This window comes from Perna viridis, chromosome 15 (assembly GCF_037379345.1).
Source record: "Perna viridis isolate PV_CMFRI_1.1 ecotype Kerala chromosome 15, ASM3737934v1, whole genome shotgun sequence".
Taxonomy (NCBI): domain Eukaryota; kingdom Metazoa; phylum Mollusca; class Bivalvia; order Mytilida; family Mytilidae; genus Perna; species Perna viridis.
In genome coordinates this window covers 21,383,840-21,401,619 of record NC_142459.1, presented here as the reverse complement: position 1 = coordinate 21,401,619, position 17,780 = coordinate 21,383,840, and the positions used below count along the sequence as shown (strand labels likewise).

The window sequence follows — 17,780 nt, the reverse complement described above, 5'->3', positions numbered from 1 at the left end:
CCTAAAAATGAACCTCTTTTCCTGGTTCCCCCAACATATCCATGTTTCAAAACAATTTTTTTCACTTGAGTATTATATAATAAGGGCGAAATTTGATCGGGAGAATTTTTTTTTCATCAAATTAAACTTAAAATACAACTGACCAATCGATTGACCAGCAAAAAATGACACTATATAACCTCCGATATTAAAGAAATGCCTCATAACTTAATCAATATTTTCGACCAAACAAATTCTACTAACGTCGGAAAATATCGTATTCGCCCAAAACGGCCAGGGCGCATATATATATATATATATATATATATATATATATATGTATATATATATATATATATATATATATATATATATATATATATAATTGCATATATATTCCTAATACAATGTTATTCCATGTTTCCAAGACAGCTCTCCAGAGTCAATGTAAGCAAGTTGTTATTTTATTGACCTATCCAACATCATGGCATGATATAATAAATGGTCGGAGGTATCAGCATGTATATATTAATGTACACAATATAGGTACACATCTATACCATACTTTTACTGTACTGGATTACATGTTATGATTGGCATGTCATCTAATGTATAGCTTATTACAAGACACCTAATATCAGGGTTCTATATAGGTCATTACAATCTTTATATAAAACCATGTCCACCATAAAAAGAAAATGGAAAAGATATCAAACACATCATGTTATAACTATGGACCAAATATGTAATAATAAGTCAAGCTAAGAACATTGCAAGCAACACTATTACTAGACAGACAAGATGATTGTGATTGTGCTTGTATATTTGTAAGAAGGGTACATGCCTTATAAACGTGGTAGTCAGTACATCACACTATTTACAAATTTCCTAAAATTAAAAATGAAACAATTGAAGGCACAGCTAACAATTTAAAAAAAAATCATTGTATATTTCTTCATCAGGTATTAATTTGTACATTGTACATGTTATTTGTAGTCTCAATTACTACTGGTACTAAGATACATGTATTAACAAGATGTTATCATCAAATATTAATAGAAAGTGCTACAATTCATCATCACCCATATGCACTTGTGTGCGTCAGTGTACATTTAATATGCACTTTGAAGTATGAAATATATTAACGCATCTGGTTGTATTGGCAAATGTCTTTCATATTTGGTCATCTCCTACATCACTTGGATAATACATACATACATACATTTATGTGTACTTATACAATCCTTATTCAAACTGCTCAGGTAGTAAGAAGAGATGGTCCTAAAATTATAATGCAAATTGAGTCCCATGTGTTTCTTTAAAAAAATATATTTGTGAACTGATTATACAATTTGCTGATAAATAACAAACATGTATGAAATGGGTTGTCATACTATTATTTTGTGTTCAATACAGTTATATTTTGGTGAAAAGCATGCAAACATATTGCTCTTTCAAAAGTGTTAATGCCTTTGTTATTGTAAGAAATCAGTTAAAAAGAAAATACACTTCTGATGCTGAAATATTGTTATGAAATCTCTAAGTGCATTTATTCCTGAATTCATACACATACATGTACTGCTAAATTCCCCATTTAATCTAAACTGCTGTTCAATGTAGAATAAAATTATATTCATTTTAAATGCAAAATATTGCAAGAATTTTTCCAAAGTTTCAAAACCATTGGCACAGAAATTTCAATTTCATAGGCAATATCCTGTAATTTTGATTAGGGGTTTTCATACTAAAGAGTTTTTAGTCTGCATGTTTCCATGTATGTATCAGATAACTAGCAGATCAAACACCGAAGTAAAAGATTACTATTATAGACTAGTGCTGAATTGTACTCAAGTAATGGTCACAGAGAATAGATCAGAATGTAGCATGACACATGGATATACTTGTATGTGTGTCATACACGTTATCTTTGATACCATATTTCTGTGATAACTTCGAAGATGGATATAACTTGGGCAAAGATATGCATGGTTATAATCAATCTCGACTATAGTGGTAAACCTTGATATTGCAAATTAAAAACATGTCAAGATTGTGTACAAAGTCGGGTCATCGATTTTGGAACATGGAAAGGTAAAATTTTATGTGTATGATCAGAAATGATAGAATATCGATTGATAGAATTAATAAACATTACCTGTAGCTATCACGTCATACGTTGGCATATTGAAAAAGCCGTAACATTACGTTCTGTAACGTCATTTTCTTCTCGCTAGTCGAAAGAATGTGCGTCAGCCGACGGAAATAAGATCTCAAGCTTCTCAGTAACGTCGTTTTCCATATAAGGTAAAAAGCTCCGGCCACAACACATTCACGAAATGGCATATTTCCTCTTTAAAATATTGTCTTCTATCGTCTTGCAACAAACATTTTGAGAGAAAACATTTGTTTCTTCCTTATACAAGCATTGTATGAGTAACAGAGGCCGGGAAATATTGAAGAAATCACCTCGCTATGATCGAAGCGAAGGTAATGGCGTCGACGTTTCTATAGCTACGAAATGACGTCGTCACGACAGACTTATCTCCTCTTGTAGAAACCTCAACGAAAGTACTTAACTACCCTGTTAAACCGTAGTGTTTATTGGTTTTGCAATATTTATTGTCTTATTGTCAAATACCTGGAGTTTAAATCTTAAATTTAAGAAACTTTGATTGCCTATTTTCCAAATATAAAAGCTCTTTAAGCCTTTGGAATTTGTGTTATGTAGGCCTGTTACCAGAAATAATTTCCATAACTGGATAGTGGCATTCACAAAACACAATAATAGAAAAAAGGTTATGTTACAAATAGATAAATGTCGTTATTCTAAAATTTAAGCGGTCGTGACCCTTAAATGAATAACCAATATTGAGTGCATATTTAGAATATTCCAAAGGACAAAGGTAGTTAGCGATTTGCAAAAGTCTGCATGCCCCTATGTGATAACGCAATTAATTGTTAATGATTTTGTACTGTATTGTCCTTATGTGCATTTTATTTTGTGACATGATTTTAGTGTTCTTAATTTTGTTGTTGTTTATGAATGTACTTTCGTTTGAAACTGTCTCTCTCTACGTCTACTTATGATGTCTGGAGCAAGTACTGTTTGTCAGTTATGAAATGATTTACAGGCGATGTTCAATTCCCTAGAAATAATGATTTTACACTTAATATAAAGGGCTATTTAAACGATATTAACTCATGATTATTTTACTTTCTTTCTTCAATCAAGATAATTTTACTTGGTATCTGTCAAAAAATTTTGATGTGTAAAAAGCTGCTTGATTATGTGTATCCTTTAAACTAACGAAATACAATATCAATAAATTAAAAAAAAGATGTTAATTGAATATTTTCAGAGTTGGGATAGTAATTGGGACTTTGGCCGTTTTTCTGTTCTTTTTTATCATCGTTGTAATAAGAAGACGCCATCAGCATACGTTGTGTTGCTTTGAACGACTGTGTAAATTAGAACAAGGTAAGAATATGTTGATATCATATGTTTCAACTTAATTTCAACATGTTTCATATGTTGCCTTCATTGAATATCTAATTTGGAGTAACGTACTCATAAAATAAGAGGCTGTCCATGCAAAATTAGGTAATTCCTATAAAACGGATGGCACATTTTTTCTCTCATTGATATTTGGGTTCCAATCAAAAGGTTATATCTTACAAAAAGTGTGTTTGTCAAAGATTTTTAGTCGACTATCGATGGCTCAGAAAATAATTTTAAAGTTCCATAAAAAGTCACTAAATTTTGTACAGAATAAAGAGTTATCTCCATTTTTTAAAGATTCCAATGCTTTTTATGTACTCTGTTTTCTCTTATACCGCTGTATTTAATCAAAAACAAACATTCAGATCTGTGGAAAATGACATTTTTGGTAATAATCATAATAATGAAATGGTGGAACATTGACTTAAAACTAATATCATGTACCAACCACTGCCTGTTTTTTTTTTTGTTTTTTTGTTTTTTTTTTTTTTTGTTGGCATGGACACCCATTTAATTCGTCACATTTCATTTCATCGAATAAAAAGTTACATTTTACATTGTTTTCAATATATTTTGTGCTATTTTTGTTAGATGTAAGCCCATTTAGTTTATGACAGTTCTTAAGATCATAAAAAATAAGTTTTTGTTCAACAGCTGACGAAAATTAAGATGAAACATTGGATTAACCAAAAATGAACAGTTTCTTATATCAACTAAAAGTTCTAAATAAAGCGTTATATAGCAAATAAAATGCACTTTTGAATTATGTTTTCAAATTCAGTTATGAAAAAATGTCCCTCACTCGAAGTCTGTTTATATGACCAGTAAGAAGACGAATTATATTTAAACTAGAGAAGCCAAGTTGACTTTGGATGCCAAGCCTGTTGGCCGAGTTGTCACGTGTTAAACCACATTGGAAACACAAAAAGTATCTGAATTCAAGTTATTATTAAGAACAATAGCCTCGTGCGGATCCGGGTGTCTAAAGAATAGGCCAGGAACAGCACTAAGCTTGTCGTAAAAGGCACTTAAATAGTGCTACAAATCCTGACCAGGGGATAGGGCATACAGCCAACAGAGCAACTGGATTGTGTGCCCCAGGTAGTACAATGGGTACGTTACAATGGTATGTTAGATGCTGGGGTCACAGAAGGCTAAGTTGCCCGGCTCTATCCACCTCTCCCTATTTCCAGTGGCAATAAAAATTGTCGATTATATTATTCTTTTGTCCGATCATATTATTCATTTTATGTTCATTTTATCACCCATTTTATGAATGATCCATGAATATAGCTGAAATATTGCTGCTCGGGCGTTAAACCCAAGCAATAAATCAAGAATATTAAGGACAACACAAACTCTTTCCTAAATACAGAAGAGAAGAAAAAAAAACTACCTTACTCTGTTTTCAGTTTTTTTTTTCTTTCATTTTTTATGTATTAATTTTTTTTTGTCTCACCTTAAACTTGTCGGTAAATTTGGCTGCAATAAATCGAGACACCATGATTTCAACATGATGAAACATCCTGTCAGACTGAAAAAAAAAATCTCAATGGTCACCATGGTTATATGTTAAATTTGTTTTATAACTGCTATGATAATTCCACCATTAACAATGTGTATTTAAAATGAATTTCAGGCTTTTGAAAGGGAAAGAGCGAGAGCCCCTTTACCGTTAAATCATGTAGCGGGCTTCAGTAATAATTGTAATGCTTGGAAAAGAATTGTTATGGGTCAACTATCCCTGTTCACTCTAAAAATATAGCCCTCTCTCCTTGCAGATTTATTTTTCCATTCTTATAGACAACAATTTTTCAGTCTTACAAAAGACAAAAAAGTCGTGAGAGTAGTTCTTTTAAATTTACATACAGATATATGGACGGTGTTGTTACCAGCAATGGATCCCGTTTATATATCCTACATGGTAGAAATGAAGATACTACAGAAACAGCTTCCTCCTCCAAATTTAAGACATACTTGTCGAGTTTTACAACAGTGGTCACACAAGGAATAGATTATTGAATAAGAGAGAAGATCAAAGTCAAAATTAATATTTTTCCTTATATGTGCAGCAAAATACATACATCAGGGTGTTCTAGTTTCACCTCACACTTGATTGTACATGCTAGAGCAGATTGTTTAAAAAAGAAATAAAGTTGAGAATTTCACTACAACTGAGGTGTCAAGTCTGCAAATGAGATCACTACTGTTTTACCCATTTGACTCTTGTGTGAAGAACACAATGCTACATCGCAATAATAACTGTCACTTTTGGAGTTTGAGGTTTGGTTAGCCAAAAAACCCCTCTTGCGATACATTAACCCTTTACTGTGATAAATTAATTCCCCAGTAGGGGTTAAAATATCATAAGGGGGACATGTTAAAATAAACCCGGGGTCGATATCTTATGCTATTTTAACATCGGGATCAATATTTCGCGGGGGTCAAAATATCATATGAGCGTCACTATGGCAGCTTCAGCTTTGGCTTACCATAAAAACAGCCTAAACCCACAATTTCACTTTAAAATGTATCAAACAAATGAGTAACATAGTTTATTTACATTTAAGCTTTGTTTTACCATCTGATATTTTACTATCTGATTTATAAATTCAAAGTTGGTAACTTAATACTTACCTTTTTCAACTATGCTTTCAAAAGATGGACTTTTCTGATACCAGTAACGACGAAGACAATTTTTTTTATTATGTTTGCGTAGAATCTATTTTTTAAACTCATTGATCTAAGAAAACTAACAAGGAATATGATATTTCAGAAAATGACACAGAAATAGAACTCACCGAAGTAAAAGAAAGCTTGCTGTCACAGTCAGGTATATAAAGTATATTATAAAGACATGATTCAACATTTAAATTTAAAATTATTCAAAGATATTGAAAGACAATATAATTAAAAGGTCAATTGTTCAAGAACTCTATACACCTCTCCATATTTCAGTGCCAATAAAAATTGTCGATTCTATTGTACTTTCGTCCGATCCTATTATTTATTTCATATTCATTTTATCACCCATTTATATATTCATATATATATATATATATATATATATATATACAACGTCTCAGATACAGGGAAGATAACGTAAACTTATAGAAGGGTCTGAAAATTCCCAACGATGTTTGAACTGTCAAATTTGCGAAGCAAATTTTTGTCGTTCCCTCCGCGGGACTCGAACTCGTACCGCTGTGACATCTATGGCAACACCGCCTGCACTAAGTCCAGCGCCCTAGACCACTCGGCCAGCTAGGCTATATTAAAATATAGCTTTCGCTGGCCGGGTGATTCCTCCTCGTAGGATTAATCTAGGTCTGTAACTTAGTACACGATGTATGGTAGTACGGGACAGTTCATCTAGGTGTTATTATGTAGGATAGAGGATCAAATTAATGATGCATGTCACAACAAATCAATATTATACAACGTCTCAGAATGTGACGACCCTATTCCCTACACTGCTCCACCGGATCAAATTGATACAGGGAAGATAACGTAAACTTATAGAAGGGTCTGAAAAATTCCCAACGATGTTAGAACTGTCAAATTTGCGAAGCAAATTTTTGTCGTTCCCTCCGCGGGACTCGAACTCGTACCGCTGCGACATCTATGGCAATACCATGAATATAGGTGAACTATTGCTGCTCGCGCATTAAACCCAAGCAATAAATCAAGAATATAAAGGACAACACGAACTGGTTCCAAAGTAAAGAAGAATGAGAACTACCTTAGTCTGTTTTCAGTTTTGTTTTTAGTTTTTGTTTTTGTCTCACTTTGAACTTGTCGGTCAATTTGACCGTACTAAATGGTCAAAATCTTATTGCGATCAGCTTTATCAGAAGCGGGGACATTTGGCGGCAGAAAAAAAAAACAGAAGGAATACAAGAATGTCTTCCCATTGAAATGGGAAAGACCTTTATAAAATGAGTTAGAAAGGGCTTATATTGGTTATTCGAATGGAAATATAATATCCTAGAGTCAATACGACAAAGAATCCTCACTTTTTGAAAATGTCGCGAATTGTTTTATTTTCACTAATTTCAAAAATCCGTCAAATTTGACCGAAAGTATATACTGTGGCATATCATTGGATACAGTTTACATTTAAAGACAGTTTTTAGACACTCTGGTTGTGGACAAATGAATAAATGGGACAGAGACAGTGTTTAGTCAAAGGGGTTGGAGACGTTGAGGATGGAGACAGAGATTAAAAATGTGGTTAGGCATTGTGGACGGAGACAGAGGTTAGACACCTGGGACAGAGATTGTGGTCAGAAAGCAAATAAAGACAGTGGTTAGACACCAGAGTTCAAGACAGTGATTTGACAGGCAGGCAAAGACTCTGGTTATACATTGGGGTTGTAGACATAGTTTAGACAACTACGACAGAGACAACAGAGATAGAGACAGTGGTTAGATAACAGAATTACAGAAAATGTTTAGCCAGCCGGGCAAAGACTGTGGTTCGACAACTGAGCTGAAGACAAAGTATAGACAACTGGGACAGAGACAGTGGTTAGACAGAGACAAAAGAGATAAAGACAGCTGTTAAACAGCTGGGCAAAGACTGTGGTTAGATAATGGGGTTGGAGACAAAGTATAGACACTAATACTGAGACAACAGGATCAGAGAAAATACAAAGACAACAAAAATAAAGGTAATAATGAGACAACAGGAACGAGACAATATGAACAGATACAAAAACTGAGACAACAGGAACAGAGACAATTCTGAGACAACAAGGACAGAGACAATACTGAGACAACTGGAACTGATACAATTGTGACAGAACAGGGACAGAGAAAATACAAAGACAACAGAAACAGAGACAATACTGAGACAATAGGAACAGAGACATTATGACAGACACAAATACTGAGACAACAGGAACAGAGACAATATAAACAGATACAAATACTGAGACGACAAGAACAGAGGCAATACAAAAACAATAGAAAGAGACAATACTGATACAACAAGTACAGAGACAATACTGAGACAACTGGAACTGAGACAATAGTGACAGAACAGGGTCAGAGAAAATACAAAGACAACAAAAACATAGACAATACTGAGACAATAGGAACAGAGACAATATGACAGACACAACTACTGAGACAACAGAAACAGAGACAATACAAAGACAACAAGAACAGAGACAATATGTACAGTGACAAATACTGAGACAATATGAACAGACACAAATACTGAGACAACATGAACAGAGACAATACAATGACAACGGGAACACAGACAATATGAACATACACAGATACTGAGACAACAAGAACAGGGACAATATTGAGACAATACTGAGACAACTGGTACAGAGACAATACTGATACAACTGAGACAGAGACAATGCAAAGACAACAGAAACAGAGACAATACTGAGACAATAGAAACTGAGACAATAGAATAGAGACAATACTGGTAATATAAAGACAATATGAACAGGGAACATACTTTCTGCCGTGGGTGCAGCATATAGAATACCCATCCTTGTCTATGGCAAGTCGAGGTGGACAAAAATCAATATTTTATAATATTACAAAATAGTTTTTTAATGTTACAAAATCACTTTTTTTATATCAGAAAATATTTTTTAATATCAGAAATTAATTTTGAAATATTAAAATTCATTTTCTAATATTACAAAATATCATACATTTAGTAATGTTACAAATTGAATTTGTAATATTAGGAAATGAATTTGTAGTATTAGGAAATGAATTTGTAATATTAGGAAATGAATTTGTAATATTAAAAAAGCAATTTGTGAAATTTAAAAATCACTTTGCAATATTGCAAAATCAATCACATTTGTTTATATTACAAAATGATTTTCTAATATTAAAAGAGTAATCAACTATATATTTAAAGTGATCAATAAAATGATTAAAATTTACACACTGTCTCCATAAGCTGCCTGTAAAAAAAGATGTGCATCATCAAGTTTTAGTGAAAATTTTCAATGACAGTTTACTGTAGTTTCGATAGAAGGAGTAATCAAAGGAAGCAAGGTTATAGCGGTAATTAAAAGAATGCAATCCAGGGACAAAGACCAGACATGGAAAACAGACATACACAACAAAGAACATAAAGTTACTAAAATCAAACATACAAAGTAACAAAAGCAAATGAGCAACTCCACTGAAAACTGGGAGTATGGACCAGGTGCACTGGTGGGGTAAGCGTCCTCTGCTTTTCTAGAAACACACGCCGAGTTGCTTATAAAAAGTCAAGTTTGGGGTAGACAAACGAGGAAAAGAATGGTAATTGTATTAAAAAGTCCTTTTAATATTAGAAATTCAGTTGAATTTTTAATATTAAAAAAGGGTTCTGTGATATTAAAAATCCAATTTGTAATATTAGAAAGTGAATTTGTAATATTAGAAAATAAATTTGTAATATTAAAAAAAACGTTTTTTGATATTATAATATTAGAAATTCATTTAGTAATATTAAAAATTCATTCTCTGATATTACAAATTCCTGATTTAGTAATATTACAAAATATCACACATTTATTAATATTGTAAATATTGTAATATTAGAAATTGATTTTGTAGTATTAAAAAATCTCTTTGCAATATTGCAAAATCAATCACATTTTTTTATATTATAAAATTATTTTCTAATATTAAATAATCATAATTGAATACAACAAATCCAATTTGTAATACCAGAAAATCAATTTCTAATATTAAAAATCATTTTCAATATTAGAAATTTAATTGAATTTTCAATATCAAAAAAAAAATTATTTTTAATATTAAAAAAAGGTTTTGTGATATTAAAAAAATGATTTTGTAATATTAAAAAATCATTTTTTTAATATAAGAAAACACTTATTTTTGTCCACTTTTGCTTGCCATACTTCTTGTCTTTACTATTCAGGTTTCAAATTAAATTGCCGTGTCATATTGCTAAACATTTTATTATTTTTGATACACAAATAATTAAACATACTTTTTTATTATAGAAAAATATCAGAGTTACATTGAAAAATGGAAGGAAGATGAAATAACATTTACTGTTACCAGGGCAACAGAACAGGTGACCAGATTGGTTCAAGAAAATGGTGTGGTTCTTGTTACTGGAAGTTCTGGATCAGGGAAATCCTCAATTATACACCATGTAGCACTAGAATTACAATCAAAGGAGAAATATGATGTTATTCCAATTGTATCCTCTCCTGCTGATATTGTACAATACAGAGATTTAAAAAAGAATCAAGTTTTTGTCATAGATGATTTTTGTGGGAAGAATTTTATTAATGAACAAGACTTACAAACATGGAAAGAACAGGCTGACAAAATTGAGCAATTATTTCTTTCTGAAAATAAAAACCGAAAAGATGCAAAATCAGATAAAAAGGGGGTAACTTATGGACGAATGATAATTCTTATTTCATGTCGTTTGCAAATATCAAAGGATGCAAAATTCGAGTCAATGAAGATGTTCAACAAACCATCAGTAGACTTACAATCCAAGAATTATTGCTTACTGCCTAAAGAAAGACGTAATATGATCAGCAAGTACACAACTCTGTCAGAATATGATTTGTTGGAAATGGATGAAATGATGGACAAGTGTTCCTTTTTTCCATTGCTGTGTAAAATGTCGAAGGGAAAACAAGTAGAGCAGTTGACTGAACTTTTCACATCTCCTGTTGATAGTATAAAGAATGATATCAAAGACATGATAGAAAATAAATATTTTGAGTTCTGTGCCTTGGTATTATGTGTATTGTTTCCAAATGAATTAGATGAATCCTATATGAATCCAAGAACAACACCACAAAATGTTAAAGAGAAAGTAACAGAAATAGTGGATAATTTTAGAATCAATCTAAAAATAGAACTGGAAAGAAAACAACTTGTTGACACCTTCAATAAACTTGATGGAACATATATCAAGAAAACAGGATCAGTCTACAGTATAGCCCATGATAAACTGTATGATATGGTTGCTGTAACTTGTGGTCAAAAACTTGTGGAACTTTTCATTGAATATTCACCTTCATCATTCATAGCAGAAAGATTCAAACTTAAATCAGGTCAAAATCTAGAACAAGATGATTCCTTCCTGTATTTATCTGATGATACTGAAGTTCTTTATTTTGACAGAATATTCAGAGATCTTAAGAAACAAGATGGAGAGTCCTTCTTTTATAATCAACAGTTGAGAGAAGAAAGATATAAAGAGAAAGTGATGGGATATATAATGGATATAAATTCGGTTGATGAATCAATTAAACAACTTTTAAGGAGTTACATTAAACATTGATATTCATTCTTTATGTCAATAATCTGCTCATGATTTATTTTTGATAACCTTTTATTTCTTTTATTTTAAGAATTTAATATTACTTGTGGGGTCTTGTTTGAATCAACTTTTTATGCTGAATCAGAATATATAATTATTTTTATGATTTGTGAGAAAAAAGTTCTTTTTCAAAATTTTCTGGAATGTTCTGTAAAGTGGAAGTTTTGTATTTTGAGTTGATTTTAGTGATTTATTTTTTATATTTTAAGTTTTTGACCCATGTTGTGGGATCTTGTTTTACTCGACTCATCATTCTGTATCAGTTAAAATTAATAATTTTTAGATTTGGTAAAAAAAGTTGTTTTTCAAAATTTTCTGGAATGTTCTGTACAGTAGAGGTTTTTTATTTTGAGTTGATTTTAGTGATTTATTTTTATATTTTAAGTTTTTGACCCATGTTGTGGGGTCTTGTTTTATTCAACTCATCGTTCTGCTTCAGATTAAAGTAATAATTTTTAGATTTGGTAAAAAAAAGGTGGTTTTTTTTCAAAATTTTCTGTGCTTCAAATATCACAAAATTAATATGCAGTCATCTTTGACAACATTTTATAATTTTTATATTCAATACTTGACATGACTTGTGGGGTCTTGTTTTATTCAACTTTTCATTTTAAATCAGAAAATATAACTTTTTTTATGTTTTGAGGAAAAAAAGTTGTTTTTTATTCGAATTTTCTAGAATGTTACAGACAGTGGATGTTTTTATATTTGTAAGTTTTGTTCCCTGATTTATTTTTATATTTTAAGTTTTAACTTACTGTTGTGGGGACTTGTTCTGTTTTGATTTTTAATACTGGTACTGAATTAAAAAATGTCAACATTTTTTTTGGAGATATGTGGAAAAAAACGTAGTTACAGTTTTTTAGGGTGTTATTTCAAGATTTTACTGGGTTTCATTCAACTCATCGAACTGAAACAGATTAAAATGATATTATGTGAACAAAAGTTTTTGTTTTTGTTTTTTTAATTCTGTTTCTATTATGTTTTCCTGGAAAATAATTAAAAAATCTTTTGAGGTATAAAAAAAATATTTTAAACTGTAAATCTAGTTCATATTACTTTGATGTAAATAGAGATTTCTAGGAGAAAATATTATCAGTTTCGGTGTTTTTTTCCTCAAAAGTGACATAGTATGGCATGGCACTTATTTTTAGAGGTGGAGTAGGGGAGAAAATATTTTTTATGGCATTAATGCACAGGGCGGGTCCATGGTGAATGTGTAATGGGCGCATACCTCTCTTAAAAAAACAAAAAATAGAAAAAAATACAAAAAATACAAAAAACAAAAAAAAACAAAATACAAAAAAAAACAAAAAAAACTTTCGTATCCTGCTAAATAATGTGTTGTGGCAATTTGTCATACTCATTAACATATAATCTGGTTTCCTTTTATATAGTTCTTCTCGTAATTCCTTTAAAAAAGTCCTGGATTTGCCCCATGGGGGACTGGTTTAGACAGGTGTTCGGTATACAAAGGTTTAAAATAAACTTACATGGAGAAACTGGTTGAGACAAGTGTTTGGTTAACCAAGGTTCATAATTAACTTGTATGGATAGACTGGTTTAGACAGGTGTTAAATTTATAAAGGTGTAAAGTAAACTTATATGGGGGACTGGTTTAAACAGATGTTCGGTTTACGAAGGTCTAAAGTAAACTGATATGGAGAGACTTGTTTAGACAGGTGTTTGGTTTAACAAGGTTCAAAATAAACTTGTAAGGAGAGACTGGTTTAGACAGGTGTTAAATTTATGAAGGTGTATAGTAAACTTATAGGGGGACTGGTTTAAAAGGGTGTTCGGTTTACCGAGGTCTAAAATAAACTATATGGAGAGACTGGTTTAGACAGATGTTTGGTTTACAAAGGTTAAGAAAACATGAACAGACTGGATTAGACAGGTGTTCGATTTAACAAGGTTCAAAATAAAGTATATATGGCGAGACTGGTTTAGACAGGCGTTTGATATGGAGAGACTGGTTTTGACAGGTGTTCGGTTTCAAGGTAAAAAAACAGATGAAAAGACTGGTTAAGACAGGTGTTCGGTTTACCAAAATAAAAAAAAAAAAACAGATGAAAAGACTGCTTAAGACGGGTGTTCGGTTTACGAAGGTCCAATGTAAAATTATATGGAGAGAATGGTTGAGATAGGTGTTTGATATGGGGAGACTGGCTTTGACAGGTGTTCGGTTTTCCAATGATGAAGAGACTGGTTGAGACAGTTGTTCGATTTAGCAAGATTCAAAATAAACTTGTATGGAGGGAGAGGTTCCGACAGGTGTTTGGTTTATTAAGGTTAAAAAAAACTTGTATGGAATGACTGGTTTAGACAGGTGTTTGGTATATGAAGGTCTAAAATAAACTTGTATAGAGAGATTGGTTAAGAAATGTGTCTGGTATACGAAGGTCTAAAATAAATTTTTATGAAGAGACTTGTGAAGACTGGCGTTCGGTATACAAAGGTTTAAAATAAACTTATATGGAGAGACTGGTTTAGAAAGGTGTTCTGTTTAATAAGATTCAAAAAAAGCCTCCATTGAGAGACTGGCTTAGACAGGTGTTGGGTTTTACCGAAGTCTTATTTAAACTTATATGGAGAGACTGGTTTAGACAAGTGTTCGGTTTAACAAGGTTCAAAATGAACTTATATGGAGGGACTGGTGTAGACAGGTTTTGAATTTACGAAGGTCTAAAGTAAACTTGTATGGGGACTGGTTTAGACAAGTGTTCGTTTAACCAAGGTTCAAAATACGCTTATTTGAAGAGACTGGTTTAGACAGGTGTTCGGTATACGAAGATCTAAAATAAACTGATATGGAGGGACTGATTAGATAGGTGTTCGATTAACCAATGTCCAAAATAAACTTATACGGCGAGACTGGTTTAGACAGGTGTTCGATATGGAGAGACTGGCTTTGACAAGTGTTCGGTTTACCAAGGTAAAAAAAAACAGATGAAATGACTGGTTAAGACAGGTGTTCGTTTTACGAAGGTCCAATGTAAAATTATATGGAGAGAATGGTTTAGACAGGTATTCGAAATGGGGAGACTGGCTTTGACAGGTGTTCGGTTTTCCAAGGATGAAAAAACAGATGAAGAGACTGGTTGAGACAGTTGTTCGATTTAGCAAGATTCAAAATAAACGTGTATGGAGGGACAGGTTCTGACAGGTGTTTGGTTTATTAAGGTCTAAAATAAACTGATATGAAGAGACTGGTGAAGACTGGAGTTCGGTATACACAGGTTTAAAATAAACTTATATGGAGAAAATGTTTTAGACAGGTGTCCGGGTTCTAATATAAAGTTACATGGAGGGACATGCAAGATTAATCAAGGGAACTAAGATTCGAATGGTTCCAAAGAGAAAGACATGACTAGGAGGGCAGGGTGGACGGGGATTGGGGGGATCGGTGGTTTAAAGGTTGGAGAACGGTGTTGGAAGGGACGGGGAACGTTGGTCGAAGAGGCCGTGAACGGGATGTGACAAATACGAGAAGCGGGAATTATGGTTGGGAACATTAACCAGGGGTAAAATTAAAGGGTCGGGAAGCGTTTGTTGGGAGGATGGGAGGCGGTGGTATATAGAGAGGGAAGCGGGATGAAGTACCTCCCTGTCCACCCGTCAAAGAGAATATTCAAACACTACAAAGCAAATATAATAATTAGTTATAATAACTCCACTAAAAATAGAGCGTGGACCAGATGCACCGGTATGGTGCTTGCGTTTTAAAATATCAAGTGATTGTGACAAATAGAGAAAGTTGTAACGGAAAAACATATGTACAACCGTCGTAGATCATCGACTACAGAAATAAATACCTACATTTTAGGGCAAACACTAAAAATAATAGATGCATGTATCATTGACATGGAATCCATCTGTTTGAGTCCATATGAGGAAAAAATCTTGCGCATCAGCAATGCACAACATATTCAACTTACGAAAATGTATCGCGCAAAACACATTACAGTCCAAACACAACACAGTTACAATGTATGCAGAAAAAAGATCATTAATTTGATCTTGACATCAACATTCAAGGTCGAAGATCACCAACCATGGTATGCCACACATCGTCTTGAGTTGTGATCTAACCTAATGTCAAATATCAAAAGCTCACACAAGAAAAAAGCAACAGGCTGGTCACGATTTATTGCAGACGGAAGGACGGAGTAATTACTATAGGGATTGATTGATTGATTATAGTTTAACGTCATAGGGCAGATATTTCATGCATTTCAGGACTAGAACGATTGACAAATCGAACAGACCTTGTTTTAAATTTTACCAGTCCGACACGCTAAGCTCAATTTTTATTGTACATGTACTAGCTCACAGAAGCAACAGCCCACAGGACAAGTAGGAATGTCTCCTCACTCAGACACATTATTCTGACCACGAGCCAACCAGTCGTCACTCGATCTCCGTATACTGTGTTCTTGTTGCTACCAATTTTAAAATTTTTGCGACTCGGTCGAGGTTCGAACCAACAACCCCCTGCACTCGAGGCGAGCACGATATCCTGAGACCACCTAGGCGGTTATTACTATAGGGCGCCAGCCACATAGTGGCGGAGCCTTAGTGAGTCTGAAACCGCCCCACCTAAAGAAATCTGGTTCTAAACTTGGGACTAATAAGTGTACAAATATAAGCTGTGTCGCAAGGCTTTGTCTTATTGATGGAGTAAAATGCCAGAGTTTCATTGATATAAATATATTTTGTACTGGCTCATATATTTTCTTTCAAAATGCAAAAGTAAAAGTATTACTTCTTGACCTTGTCATTTTAGATAGCATGTTCTAAATGTCCATTGAAAATACATTTATTAGACGTAATAAAAACACTTTTATAATCGTGAAGGAGGAGGCGAATAAAATTGTAGATCGTGAATATGATCGTGAACAAATTTCAAATTATTTCCTCAGTACCAAAATCATACGTTATATTTATATGCATCAACTGATTACGTTTAGTACAAAAAATATCTTTAAAACTCGTACAAAGTTTACATATATTGCTTCAGGTAAGTGTCATTTTGGTATACTGCGTCACCTCAACTTGGATTGTCACACCGAATTTACCACAATAAACATGTCTCTCACAACAACAAAAACGAAAACAAAATTAAATTAATAAATAAACCAAATTTGTGTCGACCTCGACGAACCTGGATTGAAGATTTTATTTTCATTCAGTTTATTTTCTTGAAAAGAGAGAGATTCTTAGTTTTGCAGCTAATAAAATGTAATGTACCGCCCAATTTTTACTGAGAAAATCAAGATCTGGGGGATCATTAAGGATTCCTAAAACGCTCCTTATCTGTGATTCCAAAAAGAATCCTAACTGCCAAAAATATTTTCACTCGCCATGTCATTTTCACCCTTAAATCAAAATTTCATCCTAATTGGAGAATTTATTTCTTTTTAGCGGTAAAGTCGGTTTCTATGGCAACGGACAATATATTGGTAGATATATATTCTTAGATTAACTTCTGGTTGAACCTCATATGTTACAAAGTTTCATGATACTCCACGTTGGGGTGTACTACACAGTTACATTAAGGCGCACTGTCAAATTTTATAAAACTTAAAATTAAAAGTTGAAATTTGGTGGACATATTGTTTAAATGTAGATAAACATTTATACATAGACAGATATAATATATTTTATGGTAAACAGGTGTAATTTAAATGAAAAATGGTATCCGGAACATTTCAGTCCCCTGCCGTATTAGGTTCTCTCCTCAGCATCAGATGGCTGATTTTCAAAATACCTTATTTCGCACGAACTTTTGGGACTAAAATTGTGAGAGAATGAATCGAAAACGGTCAATTTATTTTTACCTTTTTTCACCTACTCCATGCATGCTTTCATCTTGTGGTAGTCTAAGTGCCTGATATTTTATAAAACATAGTATTTGGCTGTTAGTCATGGAATAAAAGTAAACTGTCTCCAGAC

General features: G+C 32.8%; 1 protein-coding gene and 1 long non-coding RNA gene across 7 annotated transcripts in view; one reads left to right on the top strand and one right to left on the bottom strand.

Annotated features, from left to right (window-relative positions):
• The window catches only part of LOC148597447 (uncharacterized), a 48,716-nt gene extending 48,540 nt beyond the window's left edge, over positions 1 to 176 (bottom strand). Inside the window, exon 1 of the long non-coding RNA XR_015918909.1 lies at positions 1 to 176. This is a non-coding gene — a long non-coding RNA (uncharacterized LOC148597447).
• LOC148597446 (uncharacterized) overlaps positions 1 to 12,917 on the top strand; it is a 127,248-nt gene extending 114,331 nt beyond the window's left edge. For all 6 annotated transcript variants that reach the window (XM_088562692.1, XM_088562690.1, XM_088562695.1 and 3 more), the window contains exons 6-8: positions 3,339 to 3,457; positions 6,255 to 6,311; positions 10,480 to 12,917. In XM_088562692.1, coding sequence (XP_088418818.1) covers positions 3,339 to 3,457; positions 6,255 to 6,311; positions 10,480 to 11,786 — 1,483 coding nt within the window. In that variant the 3' untranslated portion in view covers positions 11,787 to 12,917. The remainder of the gene's footprint in view (positions 1 to 3,338; positions 3,458 to 6,254; positions 6,312 to 10,479) is intronic.
• Positions 12,918 to 17,780: the final 4,863 nt, after the last annotated feature.